The sequence below is a fragment of the Barbus barbus genome (genome assembly GCF_936440315.1).
Source record: "Barbus barbus genome assembly, chromosome: 39".
NCBI lineage: Eukaryota > Metazoa > Chordata > Actinopteri > Cypriniformes > Cyprinidae > Barbus > Barbus barbus.
The window spans coordinates 9,711,157-9,734,355 of record NC_136717.1 but is presented as its reverse complement, the minus strand read 5'-3'; the positions used below and the strand labels follow the sequence as shown (position 1 = coordinate 9,734,355).

The 23,199-nt window shown below is 36.2% G+C and overlaps 1 protein-coding gene across 1 annotated transcript; it reads right to left on the bottom strand.

The window, feature by feature from the left end:
- Positions 1-1,037: 1,037 nt before the first annotated feature.
- On the bottom strand, positions 1,038-20,340 carry tmcc3 (transmembrane and coiled-coil domain family 3; the record flags this gene model as incomplete). The annotated part of the gene is given in 5 exon segments (XM_079398766.1): positions 1,038-2,736; positions 3,583-3,718; positions 4,753-5,702; positions 20,280-20,292; positions 20,294-20,340. Coding segments are annotated over 5 exon segments (1,449 nt in total). The 3' UTR covers positions 1,038-2,433.
- Between the last annotated feature and the right edge of the window lie 2,859 nt (positions 20,341-23,199).

The following is a 23,199-nucleotide window of genomic DNA, read 5'->3' as shown; positions in this document are numbered from 1 at the left end:
TCAGCTCCCTCATCTTCTTCCTGGTTTGTGATGGATTGTGATGATTCAAGATTCAGAATGCAAAAGTAATGGATATAACTGATACGACACATTCCCTGCTTTTAATATCTGAAGAATTAATGCAACAGGACACAGCTGATCACTCAGAAAGACCTGTGAGGCAACTGTTACAATACTTATGCTCACAACACTGAAGAAATGACACTTTGCTACAATGTAAAGTAGTGAGTGCACAGCTTGTATAACAGTGTAAATTTGCTGTCCCCTCAAAATAACTCAACACACAGCCATTAATGTCTAAACCGCTGGCCACAAAAGTGAAAATGTCCAAATTGGGCCCAATTAGCCATTTTCTCTCCCCGGTGTCATGTGACTCGTTAGAGTTACAAGGTCTCAGGTGTGAAATGGGAGCAGGTGTGTTAAATTTGGTGTTATCGCTCTCAGTGACTGTGTGTTGACAGCAAATTTACACTGTTATACAAGCTGTACACTCACTACTTTACATTCACAACTCAATGTAATTGTGTATGACTGTTCATTAGTAGTTACTTCATAATTATTTTTCTTGAATCTTAACTAGTAGATAATTAATAGTAGTTCTTCAGGAGGTGTGACAGAATACATTAATTATTGATTATCTTAACTGTCACTTACCACAATCATAAAATTGCACTGATTAGTTAAAGCATCTTCCTTAGTAGTTAACAGTAGTGAGTTAAGTGTTAATGAATGATTACCTGTTAGTTCTTCAATAATTCCTTATTAGTTATGCAGTATGTAAGAAACAGTATTCGAAAGCGTTTCCCAAAAGCTTTATCCGTGATCTTTGAAAATGATGAAAGACATTCAAAGCTTCAGGTCTCGCAAAGGATTATCTTTCAGGTAACTAATGTCAAACAGCACAGGCAGTGTAATATAAAAATGAACTGAACAACTACATAACAAGAAATAGTTAGGAGAAAGAACAAAATGGTCCCATCCACTGAGAAATGCATCTGGTGGTTGAGTAAATAAAGAATCAACAAATAGGCAAATTTCAGTAAAAATAGGGCCGTTTATTTTTAAGTTTAGACCACATTTAAGACCAGACCAGTCTCCTACTACATGGACACTGAAGCATGTATAAAATAAAATCACTTTCCCCATGCTTAAAAGTAAAAGGCCTCTAAAACTAGTTATACACCACATTTTAGTTTAGGTTGATGGGTAAATTCAGATACAATCTTCAGTCAAAACCACAGGTAGGCACACACTCAAAGGGACATTGGAACAATGCTGAGATCAGTTTGCATTGTGGGTATCATTAAAGCATACATTAAACAAAGCAAATTAAAAATGTTTATAAAAATAGTCATTCGAACTTCCATGAGGAACAGTTCAGAATATGTTACATAAACCGGACAGAGACATTTGTTTCCTTCTCATGTTCTAGTTTCTGTACAACCCCCCCCCAAAAAGGCATTTCTATTACACAACAAACAAAAAGACAGTGTTTCCATCTTTTGTGGTCAGTACAGAGCACCACTGCTCAGACTAAAGAATAATAATAATAAAAAAAACACACACAGAATCTCGTAAACCTGGGCGCTGTGTTTAAAGTGCCAGTGAAAAGAACTTCAGGCCATTTCAATAGTACAAATAATGCTAGAAAACAGTCAACGGATGAGACTCACAAAGCATGTCTAAAACGTGCGTATTTGTTTGAATTTCACCCAAAATTTTAAATTAAAAATGGCAAATTTTTGCATTCTAACATTATAATTAAACACATTCCCCAAACATTCTCATTACTGCAATTAAAAAACGTATTAAAATGAGAAAAAAAGTTACTAAAACAATAGTTTTATTTAAAAACTATTGTTTTCAGGTAGAATCAAATATATCACAGTAATAAGAAACTAAAGAGAATAATGAATATTGAGAATAATAATAATGAGAATTACTCAAATGTAAAACACCCATGAGGAAATGTATCATGACAATAATGCCACAGTACAAAAAACTGTAATAATAATAAAATAAACAAAATAATACTAATAAAACTATGACCTCTAAGTCTTCATGTTCTTTATGCAAAATATTTTTTCTTGTGCATGTGGGATGAAATATTACCCAAATGTGTTTTTGTGAGACTATACACACCATCGCCACCTAAAAAAGCACATAAAACGAGTAAAAGGGTGGTTAACCTTTACTTTTAAGACACAGCTAACAAAAGTTATTTGAAATAACACAATATAGTCACAGAGATGGACCCGTTTCTGCTACAGTACATCATGAATACTCTTTCACATACACACAAAAACAATAAAAGAAGAAAAGAAAGAAAGTGTTAAAGCCGTCATCTTGGGACAGTCACATTATGAAGGGAACATCCCAGGAGGAGCACTTTATCTGACGAGAACATCACTGAACATGCATGTTTCATGTCCCTCATCTGGGCAGCAGCATTCGTTCTAATGCACACTGCAAATGCTCCCAGTTGCTCCAGCTATACAACAGTAGACACACGCATACGAAAGTCCCAAACATGTGTAGACGACTCCGCATCAGTGGAGCGGAAAACTTAGCAGCAGTGGAGACGCACACCAAGATCACTGTGACGATTGCCAGCATGATGTTAATGCATTTTCCCAGCAGCACTTTGGCGTCGGCGCTCTCCAACTGCAAGACCTGCTGCTGCTGTTGCTGTAACTCCAACTTACTCACTCGCGTCTGACAAACTTCTAAAGCATCCTGCGGCGAGGAAGAGAAAGAGATACAATTCCAGTTTTCAAATCCCATTGCCCAAGCAGCATTTTAAAAAAATGCTGATATTTAATATAATAGCTCCTAGAACACTGGAGTGATTATAGAGCACTTTTGGAACCTTTTTCGATCTACTGAATATTTGACAAACTAAATTAGTTGTTCTCAAACTTTTTATACCTAGTACCATCTCGGAAAATATTTGGCTCTCCAAGTACCACCATAATGACTTTGTAAATACTCAGTTTGAATATTAACACTGCACAGTGCTTACGAACAGGTATATACAGAAATAATAATAATGATTACATTAAAATGTGCTGTTTCTAAAATTTAAATAAAAACTGTCTTGTACTTAAATGTAAAAAAAAAATCTACTCAAATAACGATTAGGCTAAATTAAAATGTATTATGATTTAACGTTTAACTACTGAACTACTGAAATTAATGACCAAATAATGTCTAAAAAGTAAGTGCTCGATATTAACTTAGTGTTTATTTAACTAAAAGAAATACTTACACTCACAATTGTGAGCATCCCAATCTAAGCTGGGTTTCCCAAGAGCAAAGTTAGCCAACTATTATCTAAGTTCCGTCATTATCAAAATCAGTGAAGTGGAATGAGATTTTACTGTGGGTTGTTGTGGTTGTGGCTGGTTAGGACTAAAGCTCAAATTAACATGGACAAGATAACGTCATTGCTTTATCACGTTGCATCTGGTTAGGACACAGAGTAACCTTAGGCTGGTGTTCCTTTTATTGAGCACTTTACGTAAGTTTAGGATAATTCCTTTAATGTTTGTAGTGTATGTGTGTTTTTGTGGAGGTCTGTACCTGTATATCTCTTGCTCTTTCATTAGCTTGATAGGCCATCTTCTCTTCAATGCTGGCTAACTCCAGTTTAAGGTTTCCGGTCTCGTTTTGATGGAGTTCTGTGAGGTCGTTCAGCTGTTCTTCCAAGCGCTCACACCTTATACAGAAGAACAACAATTAGTGAGAGTGTGTGAGAAATATAGAGAGGAAATGAAGAGTTGAAGAGACCAGCTTATGTTGAGTTTTATATACTGGTCTTTAGCATGAGATGCTGATGTCCCAACATGCCACAAATGGTCACAAGACATGTGGGAGCCTGTGATATTTGATTTTAAGCTGATAATTACTTACATGATATGGCCGATAATGATGTATTGAACGATGATGATGCCGATGAACGATAAATTTTTTCTATATAACTAAATGGTTCTAAATGGTTTATAAATAAATAAATTGTTCTTTTATTGCCTCAATAATTAACTAGAACACTAAAAGTGCTACAAGTGAATTTTAGAAATAAAATTATAATGTACAACAACATTATAAATCCAAAGTTGTATCAATAAACTCTAGATGGCACAGGCCAATAGGGTCCAACTCAATCTGATATAATGACATCATTATTCACATGGCGCAGCTGATTGGGTTTTTTTTCGTATCAGCAGCCAATGAGCTCGCTGCTCAGCATTTAAATACTTGGCCAGTGCTTGTTGTAGCAGTTGCAGTACGCTTCAGAAACCCTCCACCTTCCCCAGCTCCACCTGTATAGATCTGCTACAGGGTGATTCATGTATGTTCTATATGGGGGTTATTTCATATGTTATATGTGGGAATTATATTTCTTACATGCTCACAGCAACATGTCTGTGGTTGTATTGGCAGGAGCAAGTCTCGGTACTTGCTCTGCCGCAGTAGGAGCATAGCAGATCTATTCCGCCAAGACAAAACACATTAACATTGCCATGTTTATTACTATGCTGAACTCCCAGAGAGTTGTCATGACAGAATTACATTATGATTTTTAAAAATTAAACAAGAATTAGATGACGGAAAAGGTCATCTAAAATGAAAAAAAAGATGAATGAGCTTGCATAACTAATCCAATGTTGACCACTGACCATCGATCTATCGATTGATCGTTATCTAGGAAACTAATGTGTTACCAAAATGTAATTACGAAAGACTATTTACCTGAATCGCTCCTCTTGTAGTGTTTGCATAATATTCTCAAATTCACATCTAAACTGGGTTTTCAGAGTGTCAATGTCTTCTGACAGTAGATTCTGCGCTTCCCTCAACTCCCTGATCTCCTCCCATGCTTCCACCAGCCGGCTGCTGTTTTCTCCTTGGCCTCCTTCTCTTCCAGAGCCGCTGTGCTGCCCCGTCACACCTGATCCAGTCACATGACCATTGCTCTCAACTGACACTGATGTCTCTGTCGAGCACTCGTCATCACTTGGGTATTTGGGTTTAGAGGTTATTGTTGCGCTGCCGCTCAGATTTCGGGCTCCTCCTTCCGCCTGCAGCCCACTTCCCGTCTCCATGGTGCTCTTCAGGTGTGCAATGTTGTCCGCGCTACCAAATTTGTTGCGAATGAGGTTTGCAAACTCTCTGGATTTGCTGAAGAAGAACGGTGGTGACAGTGAAACTCCCGGACCAATAGTTTTGACTTTGTCCAAATGTGGGTGGCGCCCACTTCCTGTTACCACACTTTCCTTGAGGTTGTCTTTGAGCATCTCATTTTCTTTGGAGTGTGGTGGCGTGTGTTTGGTCCCATTTGAGATGTCACACTCCTTCATCTTGCGTTGATACTGCTCTAGCTTCTTCTGAAGCTGAGCAATATTGTGAGCCGTTTTCTGGTTCTTTTTCTCAAACACCTGTTTGATGCGGCTGCTCTGCTGCTTGTCGGCGCTGTTAATGAGTTTGAGATACTCAGCCACGTTCTCATCCTGTAAATTTTGCTCAATTCTCAGCTGCTCTTTCACTTTTAGCACTTTCTGCTGAAGGGTGTCCAGACCAGTACGCGATCGTGGGGTGTCCCGTACCACCAGATCAGAATCCAGATCTAAACACGTCTCTGAGCCTCCTCTACGCATGACCACTGGCACACTGAGGGTGTTCACATCACCACCTCTCTCCGCCTGAAAAGAAACAGAGAGAGAATAAAATGAATAACTTTAGGATGGATACAAAAAATGTATTCAAGAAGAGCTTGCACTTAGTACTGGCCAAAATATAACCAATACATTTGATATTACATTGTTGGCCATACAAAATAGTTTTAGTATTTGTTTTTATGTGCTTTTGACATTTTGTTTTATTTTTTTTATTATATATATATATATATATATATATATATATATTAAATAGAAATAAAAAATAAAATAGAAATAATATATATATATATATTTCTATTTTTGCTTTCATTTTTATATTTTAAAAATGTTAGTACTTTTATTTTAGTTAGATGCCAGGGCAACCATTCTCATTTAAGTTGAAGCGTTTAAGTTTTAATTTTTAATTATTTGATTTCAGCTTCATCTAAATGAACAAAAAATATTTGTAATAGTTTTAGTTACTGAAAAAAATGTGAATGAGTGCATATCCTTTTCTGTTAGAAGTGCCTACATCTTGTTTTAATCTGTATGAAAGAGTCCACTAAAGAAAAATAAAGACATGATTTTTAATAAATTAAACCTCAACAAAGATGCAGATAATATTGGTAATCAGATTTCCACAAAGTACAGTAGTTCTTTTGAACTGCACATTACAGTGAATCATTTCAAAATGCTTATTGAGAAAATAATTTCTATCAGCAATTAAAAAATGTGTGTTTTAATTGTTTTTGAAAGTACCATAATACAGGTTCATACAAATAAATCAGTCCTTGATTACTAACTGCATTTTTCTGCTGTTATTTAGTTTTACTTCTTGCTCTAAGTGTTCCTCCAATATTAAAATAAGTATATAATATGTATATGCATATTTATAGGACTTCTAAAATAGATATAACAGGCATATAAAGTTAGACAAGATCCAGAAAACACAACCATTAAACTGCCTTAGCAACAACAGGACAAAAGAAGGCATACTTTATTGGAACAGAAAATAAACCAAGTAGACATTTTTTCAGTCACGCAGTCATATGATGGCACTTTCCAGAACTGAAAACTAGAAAAAGACGTCATAAGCTACATAACGATTCAGGATGCATCCAATGCAGGGCTCGACAAGCCCTGTCATGTGATTATCCTTTGGACAGGTAAGTCTGTCATTCACTAGTATGAGTAATAAAAAGTTTTCTAGTCCAGAATTTTTTTTTTGAACGATATTAGAAAAAAAGACACACTAGGGCCGTTTCCATTAAAAACGATTTTCGTTGGCTCACTTATTTAGAGTCTCTCTCTCACACAGACTTATTACTGTCAACACATTATCCATTATCATTCTCCATTTACACTGAATGTAATAAAATCAGAGAGACATTCTTGCCAAAGTTTTATTGCTTCTGTTACTAGAGAAGCACTTAATGTTTTAAGTTGCCTACTTGTCCAGCAAGTAAAATTCTCTTTCACCTCCCCTTCAAAAAAATCCACTTGTCCTGGACAAAGGGTTAATGTTGAGCCATGCAATATAATGGCTATGGATGAAGAAAATGGTTCTTTTGTACCCAAGTAGTAAATAAAGATTTGGGTCAACAATTTTTAGACTGAAATAAGCCGTGGATCAAATGGAGTGGAAGGAATTCCTCTCAGAATGAGGAAATGAATGAAGCCCTTCATAAGGTCACTTTATGAACCTGTGCAATGGGCTGACAATAATAAGCCATCCCCAGGGTCCTGAAGAACATAAATTCATTCAGGCAAACTAAAAGGGTAATTCGTCCAAAAAAAATCATAATATAGTCAATAAGTGGTTCATTTTAAAGTGGTCCAGTGGACCTCCCATGTTCTGCATACACACTGCGTACTTTGGTACCTACGGAAGTTCTAAGCGGCCATGCATTATTATAATTTTTCTGTCTTGTTTTCTCGTGATCACGACTTAATTTTCTCGTGATCTCGACATAACGAAAGTTGTTTTGTCGTTATCATGACTTAATTTTCTCGTGATCACGACATAACGAGGTGGTGATGGTGCAGTGGATAAGACACATGCCTTTGGTGTGAGAGACCCGGGTTCGAATCCACTGTGAGACACCAATGTGTCCCTGAGCAAGACACTTAACCCCCTAGTTGCTCCAGAGGCGTGCGACCTCTGATATATATAGCAATTGTAAGTCGCTTTGGATAAAAGCGTCAGCTAAATGAATAAATGTAAATGTAAATAACGAAAGTTGTTTTGTCGTTATCACGACTTAATTTTCTCGTGATCTCGACATAACGAAAGTTGTTTTGTCGTTATCACGACTTAATTTTCTCTGTGTATTCGGCATGAGAAAATGCTATAGAAGCAGCATCATCGCAGCATCATGGATGATCGTATTGAAGGTGTTGTGTGTGTGACCGACTACATTGATCCATGATAGAATACTTTTCATGCATATTCATACTTGGCCATTTTAGCTCTGTGTCTGTCAGTGATTGAGGACTTACACATAAGTGTTCTACACTTGAGAAGGAGGCTGTCGGTCTGCAACTTTATCGTCGAAGACAATATAGCGACCCTGATTTTCTCACGATAGCTTCAATTACGTCGTGAGAAAACGGTTTTTAGGTTGAGATCAACAACTTTCGTTATGTCCAGATAACGACAAAACAACTTTCGTTATGTCGAGATCACGAGAAAATTAAGTCGTGATAACGACAAAACAACTTTCGTTATGTCGAGATCACGAGAAAATTAAGTCGTGATAACGACAAAACAACTTTCGTTATGTCGAGATCACGAGAAAATTAAGTCGTGATAACGACAAAACAACTTTCGTTATGTCGAGATCACGAGAAAATTAAGTCGTGATAACGACAAAACAACTTTCGTTATGTCGAGATCACGAGAAAATTAAGTCGTCATAACGACAAAACAACTTTTCGTTATGTCGAGATCACGAGAAAATTAAGTCGTGATCACGAGAAAACAAGACAGAAAAATTATAATAATGCATGGCCGCTTAGAACTTCCGTAGGTACCTATAGGTGCTATATGTAATTTTTTGACTGTACTAAAGCATAAAAATACATTCGCAGATAATTAGGAAACATGCTAAATTCATATAAAAAACACATTCTGTGTGAACGGCTCCAAAGGGGTAGAGATATAGATAAATCATTATAGGAAACTTAAAAATGTTCAAGGATCCAACTTTATGACTTTTTGGCCACTTGAGATAGACTGGCCTTTACTCAGCCATGCCAAACCCACATGAATCTTCCATGCAACACAAAATGAGATATTTACTGTAAGAATGTCCCAGGTGCTAAAACGGATGCAGATTTAAACTGTCAAGCTCTAAAAAGACTATAAAAGTAGTGCATAAAGATTTCATAACTTTTAATGATAGTTTTAGAATTTAAATATTAATTCATTTTCAGTTCTGAAAATCGTTCCTTCTGCGCTGGGTCTAAATATCTTCCCGGCAATTCTTTTCAAATCAGAAATGGTGCTTTGAATTATTTGAAGCAGAAATTTGATTTTTGAGCTAGCGTGCAATGAATTAATAGCTAACAAGATAAAAAATGACAAGAGGATGACTAAATGATGACACTAAGTTCAGTTTTGGTTGAATTATCCCTTTAAATTACCCGGGATGAATCATCTCCTCTACAAGATTGTGAAGATGGTTAGTTTTCGTCAGGCCATTCTCAAGCCTTACTAAGAGCTACATTCAGCATCTCACCACGTACAAACAACACTAACAAGAGACAGATGGAGGCTGCAATTTTCAAACTTATGAGCCATCACTATCGCTTCAGAATAGCTCTTTTCAGAGCAGAATACTTATTATCAGCTCTTAGGGGTGAATTATCTCTGCATGCTTATGTAAAACTTTATTCAGATGTCCAAATGTCAGATATTTGCAATGAAATTAAATTTATCTGTTACCATGGCAGCTAGCCATCAAGTGGTAACAGGCCGACAGAGATCAGGGACACAGGCTTTTATGGCTCGACTGCAGTGGAGGAGAGGGAAGATAAGACAAGCAGATGCAGACCACAGGGAGTGCATCCATATCAACTCAAGCATTACTGGCAAAGTTCATGAATCTGAAATCATTCTATAAAATACATCCAGTGACTCATAATTTGGGATGAAGCATATGAGGACACTACTTTAACAGACATCTTCACATGCAGAACTCTAAAAGCTCTTTAATCTGTTGTGATGATGAAAAAGGACTTCTGCAAACTCAACCAATGCCATTCGTTGGTTTCATTTCACTATTTCTTTGGTCTGAAGGCAGTGTGAGAGTTTCGAAACAGTTGATTGAAGTGTAGATTAACCATGTTTGTCACTAAATCTCAGTGTTGTTTTTAATGCCTCAAAAAACATTTTTTAATGCTCCTAATTTATGTCACCAAGGTAACATTATAAATTGGCGGAGGCGCGAGGTATGGCAAATCTAAAAATATTAATTTGCAGCATGAACTTTCTTTTTTGTAAAGAAATCTTAATATATCTTTTGGTTTGGATATATGCCAACATCATTTGTGACCCTGGACCACAAAACCAGTCTTATGTGTCAATTTTTCGAAATTGAGATTTGTACATCCTCTGGAAGCTGAAATAATAAATAAGCTTTCCATTGATATATGGTTTGCTAAAGTTGTCCAAATTAAGTTCTTAGCAATGCATATTATCAAAAACTAAGTTTTGACATATTTACAGGAGGAAATGTACTAAATATCTTCATGGAACAGGATCTTTACTTAATATCCTAATGATTTTTGGCATAAAAGAAAAATCGATCATTTTGACCCATGCAATGTATTTTTGGCCATTGCTACAAATATAGCCCAGCGACTTGAGACTGGTCCAGGGTCACATTTAATTTAATATAATTAGCACAAGATACATTCATTATTTTATTCAATACGTACATCAATCAAAACATTTATCAAGCTGAATATGTGCACTTAATCTGTCAAGCAAGCACAATTATTATGCTGTTAATATCAAAACAGCTCAATATCATCCACTTAATTGGCCTGTATTGCTTTATCACAAGTGAAAAGAACATGGCTTTTCCTGTCAAATGGCGTTTAATGATTAATGCTTGTTAAAGAGCTCTACTCATGTTTGCGCATGCGTCACTGAAGCAACTCTGAACCTCTTCTAACTTTGACCAGACTGTATCAGTGTCTTCAGGGCAGAAACGGCAGAACTAGGTCAATCAGATCAAACGTGTGAAACAGGCCGTCTGCTCATCTAACCTTCCTTACTTTCTCCTTCCAGTGACATAAACACACACACCTGGCGTCTGATTTGCGCCATCAGTTTTCTCTGCAATCTGAAGTTTGTCCGTTGAAGACCTTCAACCCATTGGTCACCATTGAAGTCCACTATATGGAGAAAAATCCTGGAATGTTTTCCTCAAAAACGGTTTCTTTACTACTAAAGAAAGAAAGACATGAACATCTTGCGTCACTGACATAGAGGTGAGTAAATTATCAAGAAACTTTTATTCTCGAAGTGAACTAATCCTTTAAACTGACCTTAAAACATAACATTGTATCTAAATGAAACCTTTCTAGCACACGTCTGCATCATATTTCTTTCCCCAATTATTTTTAACTTAATAATAACAATTACACATGCACATATACATAACTGAAACTAACAGAATCTCTCTCTGCTCTGTTAGTTTACATTTGAAAAGAATATAATCATTTCTCTGTACAACTAACGCCTGACTGATGTGTGTACTAAGATTGTATAATCCAACCCTGGATTATTACTCGAGAGAGAGAGAAAGTGAGAGAGAGGGTTAAGATAAAAAGATTAGAGTTAGCATGTGGCCAGTGGAAGTGACCTCACAGCGGCCTATCATGTTAAGAGCTCTCAGCCTTTGAGTACAGAACAGCTCTGTACACAGAAGACTTAAAAAACCCTTGTGTGTGATGCTTGTTCACATGCTTTACATAATGCTGATGTCTACAGAAAGAAACACTGTTGAAATGAAACTACATGAAATTGAAATCAAAACTCCAATGGAAATTCCTTTATGACACCCTCAAACAAGCAGACCACAAAAACCATTTATCATTTGCATTTAACATAGTTTGAGTGCCAGATGAAGAAAATGAGGAAATGAAAGAAGACAGCAGACTAAAAATCCCAGACTTATAAAGGGCTGAGATGGCAGTTTCTAACACAATGCTTAAACTACATCCCCAATGCAGCTGCATACACACTTCTCGTATTACACACACAACACAAAGAGTGAGAGTGTCAGCTTTCAGCCCTCATAGGAAAGCCAGTGTTTTGTAAACTCAAATGTAATCTGAAATCAAACGTTCAAAGGCTGGGACTATTGTAGTGGAACATTTTTTTCTATTGGCAATCCCCTAAAGATAAACGATAAGATTGAACTGGTTAAACTCTATACACAGGCCGTGTGACTAAGCATACTTTACAGGGTTTCCAACACAAATCTGCATTTGCATCATCCTACATACTGAACAAAACAATACTGTTTTATTAAAATACAGTTTATTTTAATTGTATTAAAAACTGCTTATTATAAATAACAAAACATGACTAGAAATTCAACTGAAATCACATACTCTATTTAAAAGGTACTTTTGAATAATTATTTACTATGCAACTGTTAAAAAGTATGTTTATAGTACAAATGGACCTCATGATGTCAATGTCACATGACCTGCTTCACCGCCATTTCCAACTCATCTACTATGGCCTCATGGTATAGTAAAGTGTCTATTGAATGCACACTTAAGTATCTTGCTGGAAGTAACAGGTCTTAAGTAGTAGTATTTTAAGAATACTGTGAATTCAGACATACTACTGTTTCTATGTATAGTAGGGAAGTAGGCAAATTCGGTTGCAGCCTCTATTTTTGCATTAAGTCAGTGAAGATAACTCAACAAAGATATGTTGTACATTTATTGTCATAAGTCATTATTATTATTTAGCATTACCCAGTTGCAAGTTGTTGTTGGACTTATTCACATGTGACGTATGGCAGCTAAAAGGATTGTATTCATAGTAGCTAGGCACAAAGTCCATAATATAATTCCCACAAACAAAAGCGCAAAAAGATGTGTTTACTCACTTTCTTCTGACTTCTTTTCCAAATCCCCCGAGTAGATTTATTATCTTTAACTTCATTGGAAGTAAGGCACACACCAGGCGGGAGAGAGTTGTGTAGCTGTGTTTTAGTGTGTGTGTGTGTGTGTGTGTGTGTGTGTTGGCTAAGCACTAATCCAGTCAAAAGAGCCCTGCTTTAGAGGTAAGGTGATAAAACCAATAGCAAAACCGCACACATATAAACAGCCAAATCCTTTTTCCAAGCAAAGGGCACCAAGCATCAACCTGGTTTAATATCTGCTTGTATTATGTACTAGAAGAGTGTAAAATTCAAAAAAGTTCCTAGTTGCAATGTTTATTTGTGTGACCAACAGCATGTCTTGGTTTCTCCGGGGATTTCTTCGCCAACTGTGGAATGTGCTGCGGGAAACAGTTATGCTGTAATAAGGAAGTCACAAAAAAAAGCTGTCTAGAAGTTCACTCTAGTGTAACAGGAAGAAACATTACTGATGGACTAGATGTCTTACAGTTACAGTAAAATCTATTTTGTACTACATCATTCGTCAACTGGATGTTTTTCTCTGTAGTGTTAAGGCTGCTCAATGAATTGAAAGAATAATTAAGATTAATAATATCTTTTCATTTAATTACAGTTTTCCATTGAGATGTTCTCCACTATTTTCAAGTTGTGTATATAATCGCAGAAATTTCTGGCATACACATACAGTAAATGGTGAATTAAAGGACTAATTTCGATATATGCTCGTGCTGTCCGAGAGACTGTTCATAGATCACGGGAGTATTGAACGGAGTCATTTTTGCCGCGCTGTAGGCCTTGAACAGTTAAGTACACAAACTTGTATGTGTTAAAATGCAAGTCTGCATCTTCGCAAGTATGCTTGTAATCACAGTAATTTAGGTCTTAAGTGGAAGCAAGCATGAGAAAACAAACACGTGTAACAGTATAGCTATTGGATCTGGGCAGCTGTGACAGCAGTCTAATATTCCTGTTATCTGTCATTAAAGGGTTACTCCACCCAAAAATGATCATTAATGGTCATTAATCATTTACCCCCATGTTGTTCCAAACCTGTAAAAGCTTTGTTCGTCTTCAGAAAACAATTTAAGATATTTTAGAGGACATATTTTAGAGCCCGGAGGACACAGCGTCCATGATTTCCAACAAGAATGTCAAATTTGGACTCGTCTGACCACAGAACACTTTTCCACTTTGAAACACAGGACACAGGACACGGCGGTGCTTCTGGACCATGTTTACATATGGCTTCCTTTTGGCATGATAGAGCTTTAGTTGGCATCTGCAGATGGCATGACGGATTGTGTTTACCGACAGTGGTTTCTGGAAGTATTCCTGGGCCCATTTAGTAATGTCAATGACAGAATCATGCCGATGAGTGATGCGGTGTCGTCTGAGGGCCCGAAGACCATGGGCATCCAACAAAGGTTTTCGGCCTTGTCCCTTACGCACAGAGATTCCTCCAATTTATCTGAATCTTTTGATGATGTTATGCACTGTAGATGATGAGATTTGCAAAGCCTTTGTAATTTGACGTTGAGGAATGTTGTTTTTAAAATATTCCACAATCTTTTTATGCACTCTTTCACAGATTGGAGAGCCTCTGCCCATCTTTACTTCTGAGAGACTCTGCCTCTCTAAGACATCCCTTTTATAGCTAATCATGTTACAGACCTGATGTCAATTAACTAAATTAGTTGCTAGATGTTCTCCCAGCTGAATCTTTTCAAAATTTCTTGCTTTTTCAGCCCTTTGTTGCCCCCGTGCCAACTTTTTTGAGACCTGTAGCAGGCATCAAATTCGAAATGAGCTCATTTAGTGGATAAGTGGAACATTTCACCATTTAAACATGTGTTATGTTCTATTGTGAATAAAATATTGGCTCATGTGATTTGAAAGTCTTTTAAAGTCTTTTAGTTTTCATTTTATTCAAATAAAAAAATATATATATTTTTCCGGAACATCCCAACGTTGGGATGTTCCAGAAATTATTTATTTTTTTCGTAAAAGCATGATTTTTGCTTTTTAGAATTTTACAATAAAAATTGGAAGCTGCATTGAAGTCACTTACTACTCAGAATTGTGCCCCTTCAATTTAAATGGGCATGACAGATCTAGTTTGTTTTTCTTCAAATATCAAATAAATTTAGATTTTTCAAAATATAACACCTTTAAAACACCATTAAATGTACCAGTTCTTGCACAGTTAAAAATAGAGAAAAGGCATACTTAACAGTAGTATGAAGCCCTCCCACATGCAGCGCAATAAACTATCACACTTGTTAATGAGGTCAGTTCATCTCCTATCAGGCTCATCAGGATCAGACACTGAAACCCACAAGGTTTTTTCAAACTACAGAAAAACAGAGGCATGTGGCACTCTAAATTAACTGTGAATACAAAAAAAGCATTCTGGGACACAAGAAATAACTGTGCCTTAAACTCTTTGTGTAAACACAACAGGTCACAAGCTGTCCATTATCATACTGTTGTCTGCTAACACATATCTGCGTGAAGACGCACATAAATACTCGGGTGTGTCCAGCATGTGGGTCCTGCAGAAACTTGCTCTGTCTGCTTGTCATGTGACTAACTACATAGAAACTCAAGGGCCAGAGGGCAAAGACAAACCTTCAAAACTGACTGTACATCAGTTCTTGTACATCATATTGGCTGTTTATTAGTACTTGCAATGCACATATTCTGCATGACGATATTCTACATCTGCAATCCTACCCAAAACCTAAACTTAACAACTATCTTACTAACTATTAATAAGCAGCCAATTAGGAGTTAACTGAGTCATAGTTAATGCTTTAATAGCGAGAATTGGACCTTAAAATAAAGTGTGACCAAAACCAGTTTAAAGGGGTCATGAACTGCTTCCGTTTTTTTATTTATTTTGTACTGTTCTCTGAGGTCCACTTATAATGTTATCAAGATTTTTACATAAAAAACATAATTCAGAAGTAATAGGCTATTTTCTGTCCTGTTTTTGCCCTCACCTCATCAAAACACTCTGTTTGACTAGATGTGGCGGATTGTAGATTCAGAAGAAAACGCACACGGCTATGATTGGCTAATAATTGTGTATGTTCAACAGTTTATATCCTTCACAGATGGACACTGCTCTGATTTAGGCTAAAATTGAATAAATACTCATATCAAACGATCTGTTTAACAGACAATGCAATAGTGATCATGTAATACAAACAGTTGCTGTCATATCCACTATAGTCAGCACAGCATCGTCTTTTAGTTTCAATCTTTCTGAAAATCCTGTGTTGAATTGTGCCTTGTTTGTAAACAAATCCGCAGTAAAATTAAGTGAACAAAGGACCAAGATCTTACGTGGTCTGGATCTTCATTAAAAATAAAGTTCATCCACTCTTTACTAACTTTGGGATCAGAAGCAAGGTGATGCAAAGACTGTTTTTTTCGACTTGGCACTGCACAGTGTCTTGTTGTCTTCCAAGTGTTCCCTCTCGTAAACATTACATGTGCGAATCAGTGGGCGGAGCTAAACAGGCAGCGATGTAGAAGCAGGCATTGATCATCTTCTGCGGAGGCGGTGTTTAGCCACACTATTACATCTTAAAGTGGTACATTCCACAAGCTGTCATTTTGGCAGACAAGCTGTTTTTAGACTAACGAGAAAGTTTTGAGTTCTGAAACAAGATGTTTTTATAGTACAGTGACCTCTTATATGTCAAAAGATCAAGATAATTTTGATTTCTCAGTTCACAACCTTTTTAAATCTTACTTGCCAAATTTTTAGAGATGTATTCAGGTCGGTTTTGCATTACTTTGGAATAATTAAATAAATAAATAAAAACTTCCATCATTGTCAAGAAAGGTTTCTAAATGTTGACTAAATGTCATGTGGTGTAACCAAGTATGAAAACCATTAACATTTTCTTCCCACATTTGGGAATGCACACCTTAAATCTATTTTTCAAGTATTTTAAAAAAATTTAATGAATTGCTAAATTTCATATATACATATCATAAAATTATTTGGAGTGTCGCACCACAAGACATTTTAATCCTGAACTAACCATATTGTGCAAATTTGTGTGGTCGGTGTCTTTACATGGCCACAATATGAGTTTGCACGTACGAGATTAATAGGCAATTTTACACTCATAAATCAATTCACAAAATACATATTTTAGCATTCCAAAGGAATGTTTTGCCCTGTATGCTTCCATTGCAAGTTCATTATTGTGAGGCCCCCTTTTGTTTGCTTTTACAAACTCTGTGATGCGTCACAATTGCTTTCTATCCTAATCAACAACGTCAGATGCGGTCCACAGAACATTCCTTTAATTTGTTTTCCACCAGTACACACATCGTATATCTCTTCCAATATAGTAGGAAGATAAAATACCAGATCCACCCTCATCCACAAATCTCTGTCTTAGCAGAGAGCATTCTGGGGCACAGCCAGTTCCACAATCTTATTTGTGACACACACACACAATAGTACAGCAGTAAGTTATGGCCACATCGGACAGTGTCACAAGGGACAGAAACACTAATAACTCTGAGCGAGACCGAGAGAGTGTGTCAGCAGCACTGCAAGCATCTGACGTGAACAGCACTGCTGATGGGAGCTTTCTAGTTTTTTTTTAGCGTTGCAATGCAGTGCAATATCCAGACATGTTTCACATGCTGATGAGGGGGGATTCCATGGGTTACCCTGGAAACAACAGGAATGCTGAACACCCATGACCGCCACAACGTCCTCAGAACAACAACTACATTCTCAAGTGTTTGCGTGCAGGTAGTAGCAATATTTTGGGGATTCAATTAAATTAACTGATTTAATTTTTTTAAACAATAAGGATTTTCTCTGCTTACAGATTCAGGTTAGTAGGCCAAATTCCTACAAGCCCTACAAGCCTGCCAACATTTTCACTGGTCCAAAAATATTACATTTCTTATTTTAAAACGTATTTACATTTATTATTGGGCACACTTTATTTTAAGGTCCAATTATTGCTATCGACAAACCATTAACTATGATTTTTGCCTCAAACTCCTATTTGCTGCTTATTAATAGTTAGTAAGGTAGTTGCTATGTTTAGGTATTGGGTAAGATTAGGGATGTAGAATATGGTCATGCAAAATATGTGCTTTATGAGTACTAATAAACAGCCAATATGTTAATAATAGGCATGCTATTATTTTTATTTAATAATTATTATAATACATTATTATTTAATATTTTGTGGATGGTTACATCACTTTCTGTTATCCTCATATAACAATGTATAAAATACAAATGTAAAGTAAATGCATGTAAAACCAACACAGGTTGATGATAGATCTGTAGATGCATTTATGTTTGTTTTTAGGAGCCCCAAAGTGGCAAAATGCAATGCTTATAGCATCACTTAAGCATTAGTCATATGAACTCAACATATGTTTCCGTTTGATCTGTCATTTAATCAATACTCCATTTCATCCAATGGGGAGATCCATAAAGACAGCTTGACTAACGCAACACGTTTATGATACATCAAACCGTATGCGTAAAGCAATTCAATTACGAAAGCCTAATCGAATGTGTTTACATTCTTTCTCTCCATTAACGCCAGGCTTGATAATGCACCGGCAGACACATTCAAAACAATCAATTAAGTCTATCAGAGACCCCCCCTCCATTGTCTAGATCACGCATCTGAGCTAACAGCATGTAAATGTGTTTCCTCCAAGAACCTCATTTAAACTCACAAACTGATGCAGTGCTGCTAATGCATTTTCTTCACTTAAAAGTACACAAACACTCTTTAGGTTTAAGCATGACAAACCCACACGTACTTTTAACAAAGTGGCAACAGCATCAGTTTGGCACACACATTGTCTTAGTGCCAGGGGTCGGGTCTACACACGCACGCACGCACGCACACACACGCGTACAGTGGACACAGAAGCACTTGTTCTGCTTACAACAGCCCAACACAAGACCCAAGCACATGCCCCAGCACACCACCATCACCCTAGTGTTTCCAATGCATTTCAATGTGGTTTAGGCGTGTGTGCAACAGATACTTGGAATTTAGATTTTCATGAATGCTGAAGCATCGCCATTTACTCATTCCGTTACGGCAAACACCAGCGTAGCCGGTCTAACTGGGGTTAAGTATCATTTGATCCAATGACCTCTGAACACACTCACTGGAGAGAGACACAGTTTCAGCATTACTAAAGTACTTCACTACTACTCAGCTTATTTTTATGATGTTTATACCAGACCTAGTTACAAAACAAAACAAAAAAACCTTCAGTTAAAATTTGAAAACCAATTTTGAAGAGATAATAAACAAGGAATTTTGAACAACTAGTAGAATCCCATCTAACGCTTTTTTAGGACTGGTTCCAATTTATGATAGAAATTCCACTGGCATTCCTTTTGGAATATTTTTTCAATATGCATAGATCATGCAAATAACTGAAATGTCTTAGGCATGAACACTACCGTTCAACAATTTGGGGTCGGTAAGGGACGAAAAGTCTCTGCTCTCCAAGTCTGCATTTATTTGATTAAAAATACAGTAAAAGTATTGTGAAATATTATTACAATATTTTTTCTGTTTTTATATATTTTCAAATGTAATTTATTCCTGTAATGGCAAAGATGTCTTTTCAGCAGCCTTTGCTCCATGATCCTTCAGAAATCATGCTAATATGCCGATTTTACATTATTACCAATATTTTGTGTAAGCCATGATACTTTTTTCTGGATTCACCGATGAATAGAAAGTTCAAAAGAAAAAGCCTTTATCTTAAACAGATTTTTTGCAGCAATATAAATGTCTTTACTGCAACTTTTTAATTTATTGCATCCTGGGTATTAATTTCTTTTCCTTTTATAAAATCTTACCGACCCCAAATTTTGAATGGTAATGTACTATACCAGTACAAGATGTCAACTAATCTTGAAGTAAATGTTATTTTTATGAGATATAGAAACTATAATATTTGAATTAAAGCACTATTTTGAAAACATTTAAGCCCTAATGTTTTGGAAAATAGCAGTAAATTATTTTTTTGCGGTATATGTTGCCATTTTTAAGGGTTTAACAGAGATATTAGGCTACTGTAGGTGTATATACACAGCACTATATAAGTTGTAGATGCAATGAACATTAATAAAAGACCCTTACTACATTGTAACACCACGACAACTTTGCAAATAAAACAACACGACAGCAGTACCATATCATGTATGTAAAAGACCATTGTAACAAAACCATTGTTTACATCGAAACAATACTGGTTACTGCAGTATTATTCTAGTAAAATGAAAGATATTTCGGGGAAGCACGAGACTGCTAAACAGGAAAACAACATTTTAGGAGCAGCAGAAACACATTTGATCATAGCCTACGAAATCCACACACATGCACAGTGCCTGGGTTAGATAACATGCTGCATGGATGGATTAAAAAGACTCGAGCATAACTACCATTTCGCAGTGTCAGAGAGTTCCTCTCGAGTTCAGGTAAAGTTCTCTCGGCGCTGGGCATAGTTCAGTTCACTTCGGTCCGGTCAAACTGGACTCTCATGTGCGATTACGGCGGCTCGGTTCGCTACATTGTGTTGCGGATTGCGGGGCGCCGCCGCGCGCTCTCGGTCCGTGGATTCCTCTTTGTAATCTGCGCGACTCACACATTCACTCACTCAGTCACTCAACCCTCGAGCACATTTATCTGGTGAGAGAGAGAGAGAGAGAGAGAGAGAGAGAGGGAGGGAGGGAGGGAGGGAGGGACGCGAGTACATCAAGTCACAGCCATTTACAGGTGGTCAAATATTTCTTTCCATTCATCAAAATAAAAATGTCATTTTAAAGTATAAAGTATAATTGTATTTAAAGTAAATTGTGATTTCACACACATAAATATGTAGATGAGACACCTTACTAAATATGCAGTATATATATATATATAATACTATATTTAAAATTAAGTCCCGACATTTCTGGTATTTTGGTTATACTAAATAATAATAACATACTAACTATAATAATAATATAGTTTAAATACTAAAATTTCCAAAACTAAAATTGAAATAAAAAAAATTCAAGCTAAATAGAGACATAATAAAAGTAATAAAAAAACACATAAATTAAAATAAAAGTGTACATTGTAAAATCATGTACAAATGCTGTAATACTAAAATAACACTGGTTCTGTGTCCATGAAGAATCAAATTAAAGCTTTAAAAAAGTATAATAAAATTAAATACTAAAATCTTGTTAAAATAGAAAATAAGATTCAACATTTGGCTTATGAAACAAACATGTTTTGTAGATCATTTCAATAATATCTGAATATATATTAAGATACAGGCTTGGTGAGCAGAAGAGAATTATATAGATAGATAGATAGATAGATAGATAGATAGATAGATAGATAGATAGATAGATAGATAGATAGATAGATAGATAGATAGATAGATAGATAGATAGAGTTTAATAAACTAATTTTTCCATTGTCGAAATTTATTTCCTATTTTTAACAAGATATACAATTTTTCTTCCACAAACTCGTACAAGTATACGCATCTATTAAAAATCTATTACCCATATCATTTTAACGGTTAATAATAATAGTTTTGCTTAGCAAACTGCACAAATTATAATGAAGTAATGCACCAAAGCTACTTTATTGCCATTAGTTTAATGGGTTTAGTAATGTGTTTCCCAGAGGAACTGTTACAATTATTCTCATCTGCCCTGCTGTGATGCTAAATAATCTCATTTTTATATGCACAAATCCCTGACTGTGAATTGTCACTCATCTAATCCCATTTAAGGGCATAGTTCTGATGGTTGAGGGTCACGGGGGGGTCAGCAGGCTCAGAAATTGTTTTGTTTGGGAGTTCTAGATCCAAAATTGTTTTAACATAGTTTTAGGGCATGAATAAAACAATACAATGTTTGATTCATTACTTATGTGGGTAGAATGATTCAGCTATTGATAAAGTAATGTGTGGTTATGGAAAAAAACTGATGCTTGATATAATCACGTCATTATTCAGCAGTCAATGGGCTTGCTGCTCAACATTCAAATATTCAGCTTCAGAAGCCTCCACCTTCCCCAGCTCCACCTGTATACATCAGCTACAGGTTAATTTCATATATATTATTTACATTGACATGTATACTACCATGCTAAACTCTCAGAGAGTTGTCATAACAGAAATAATGTCATTTGCATGTACAAAAAATGATAAACTATAATTAATTTATATCTTTTCTAACCTATTGGTTATGTTTTGTATGTCATTTATTGAAGTCATAAACACATTATGCTATTCTGCTCTTACACCTACATCATATGTTTTGTCACATGTGAACACAACCTCTTTAAACGCTTTTAGTTTTTGATTTAGTCTGTTGTTCTGCAGCAAATCAACAGCAAAAGACTTTCAGAATGAAAATAGTTATACATCTTGCTGGACTATGGCCAGTTCTAGGACATCTAATCTCTGGCGGATTTCAAAACAAATAGAAAGCATAAAATATTCACTAGTAGAAAATATACTGCTCTCAAGGGCAAATAGCCTTGCTGGTAACAACAGCTATAAACACACTCGCACACAGACACTCAGGCTAATAACTTTTCACTTGATGTTCATCGAACTGAACAGACAATGTAATAAGATCTTCACACACACACACACACACACACACACACACAGAGAGTTCGAGACACACACTCCTGCTTACTCTCCATGCACAAGCACCTTACACAATCACACCGACACTTATGCTACTTGTGAGAGCTTGTAAATACATTCATACCAGAGCGAACTGTGTGTCTGGAGTTTCCTGTCTAAAATGAACGATTGTGTATATGTATAAAAATGCAGACAGATTATTCAGATGTTTTACCGTAAAGTTACATTAGCATTTAGACCCACTGAGAAGGCTATTAACATGTGACATCAACCCAATGAACAGCAGTGACCCCCCAACCGCTGACCCTCAAAACACATTGGTCAATGCGACAGCAATTAGTGATTTTTAAGGGTAGCAAGTTCAAAAACGGTAAGCACATAAAGGGTCAATATTTAGGGCCAGATTTACTAACAGCTTGCGCCAGCGTAAACCGTCTTTTGGCATTAAAATAGTACTGTCAGGATTATTTTTGTGCCTGACATTATTAAATATGCATTTGTAGGGGTTTCCTTTCAGATGCACAGTATGAAAACGAATCACGCAACGCAATTTACTAATGTTTGCGCTCGTCAAATTACTGGTATTTACACCATTATTTAACGCCCAGAAAAAGCACGTCTTAAAACAGGCAGTGTTTGCGCTGGTCATTATGGAGATGATCTGACTGCATCTGTGTTCTTTAATGTGCTCATTGTTTGTAAAT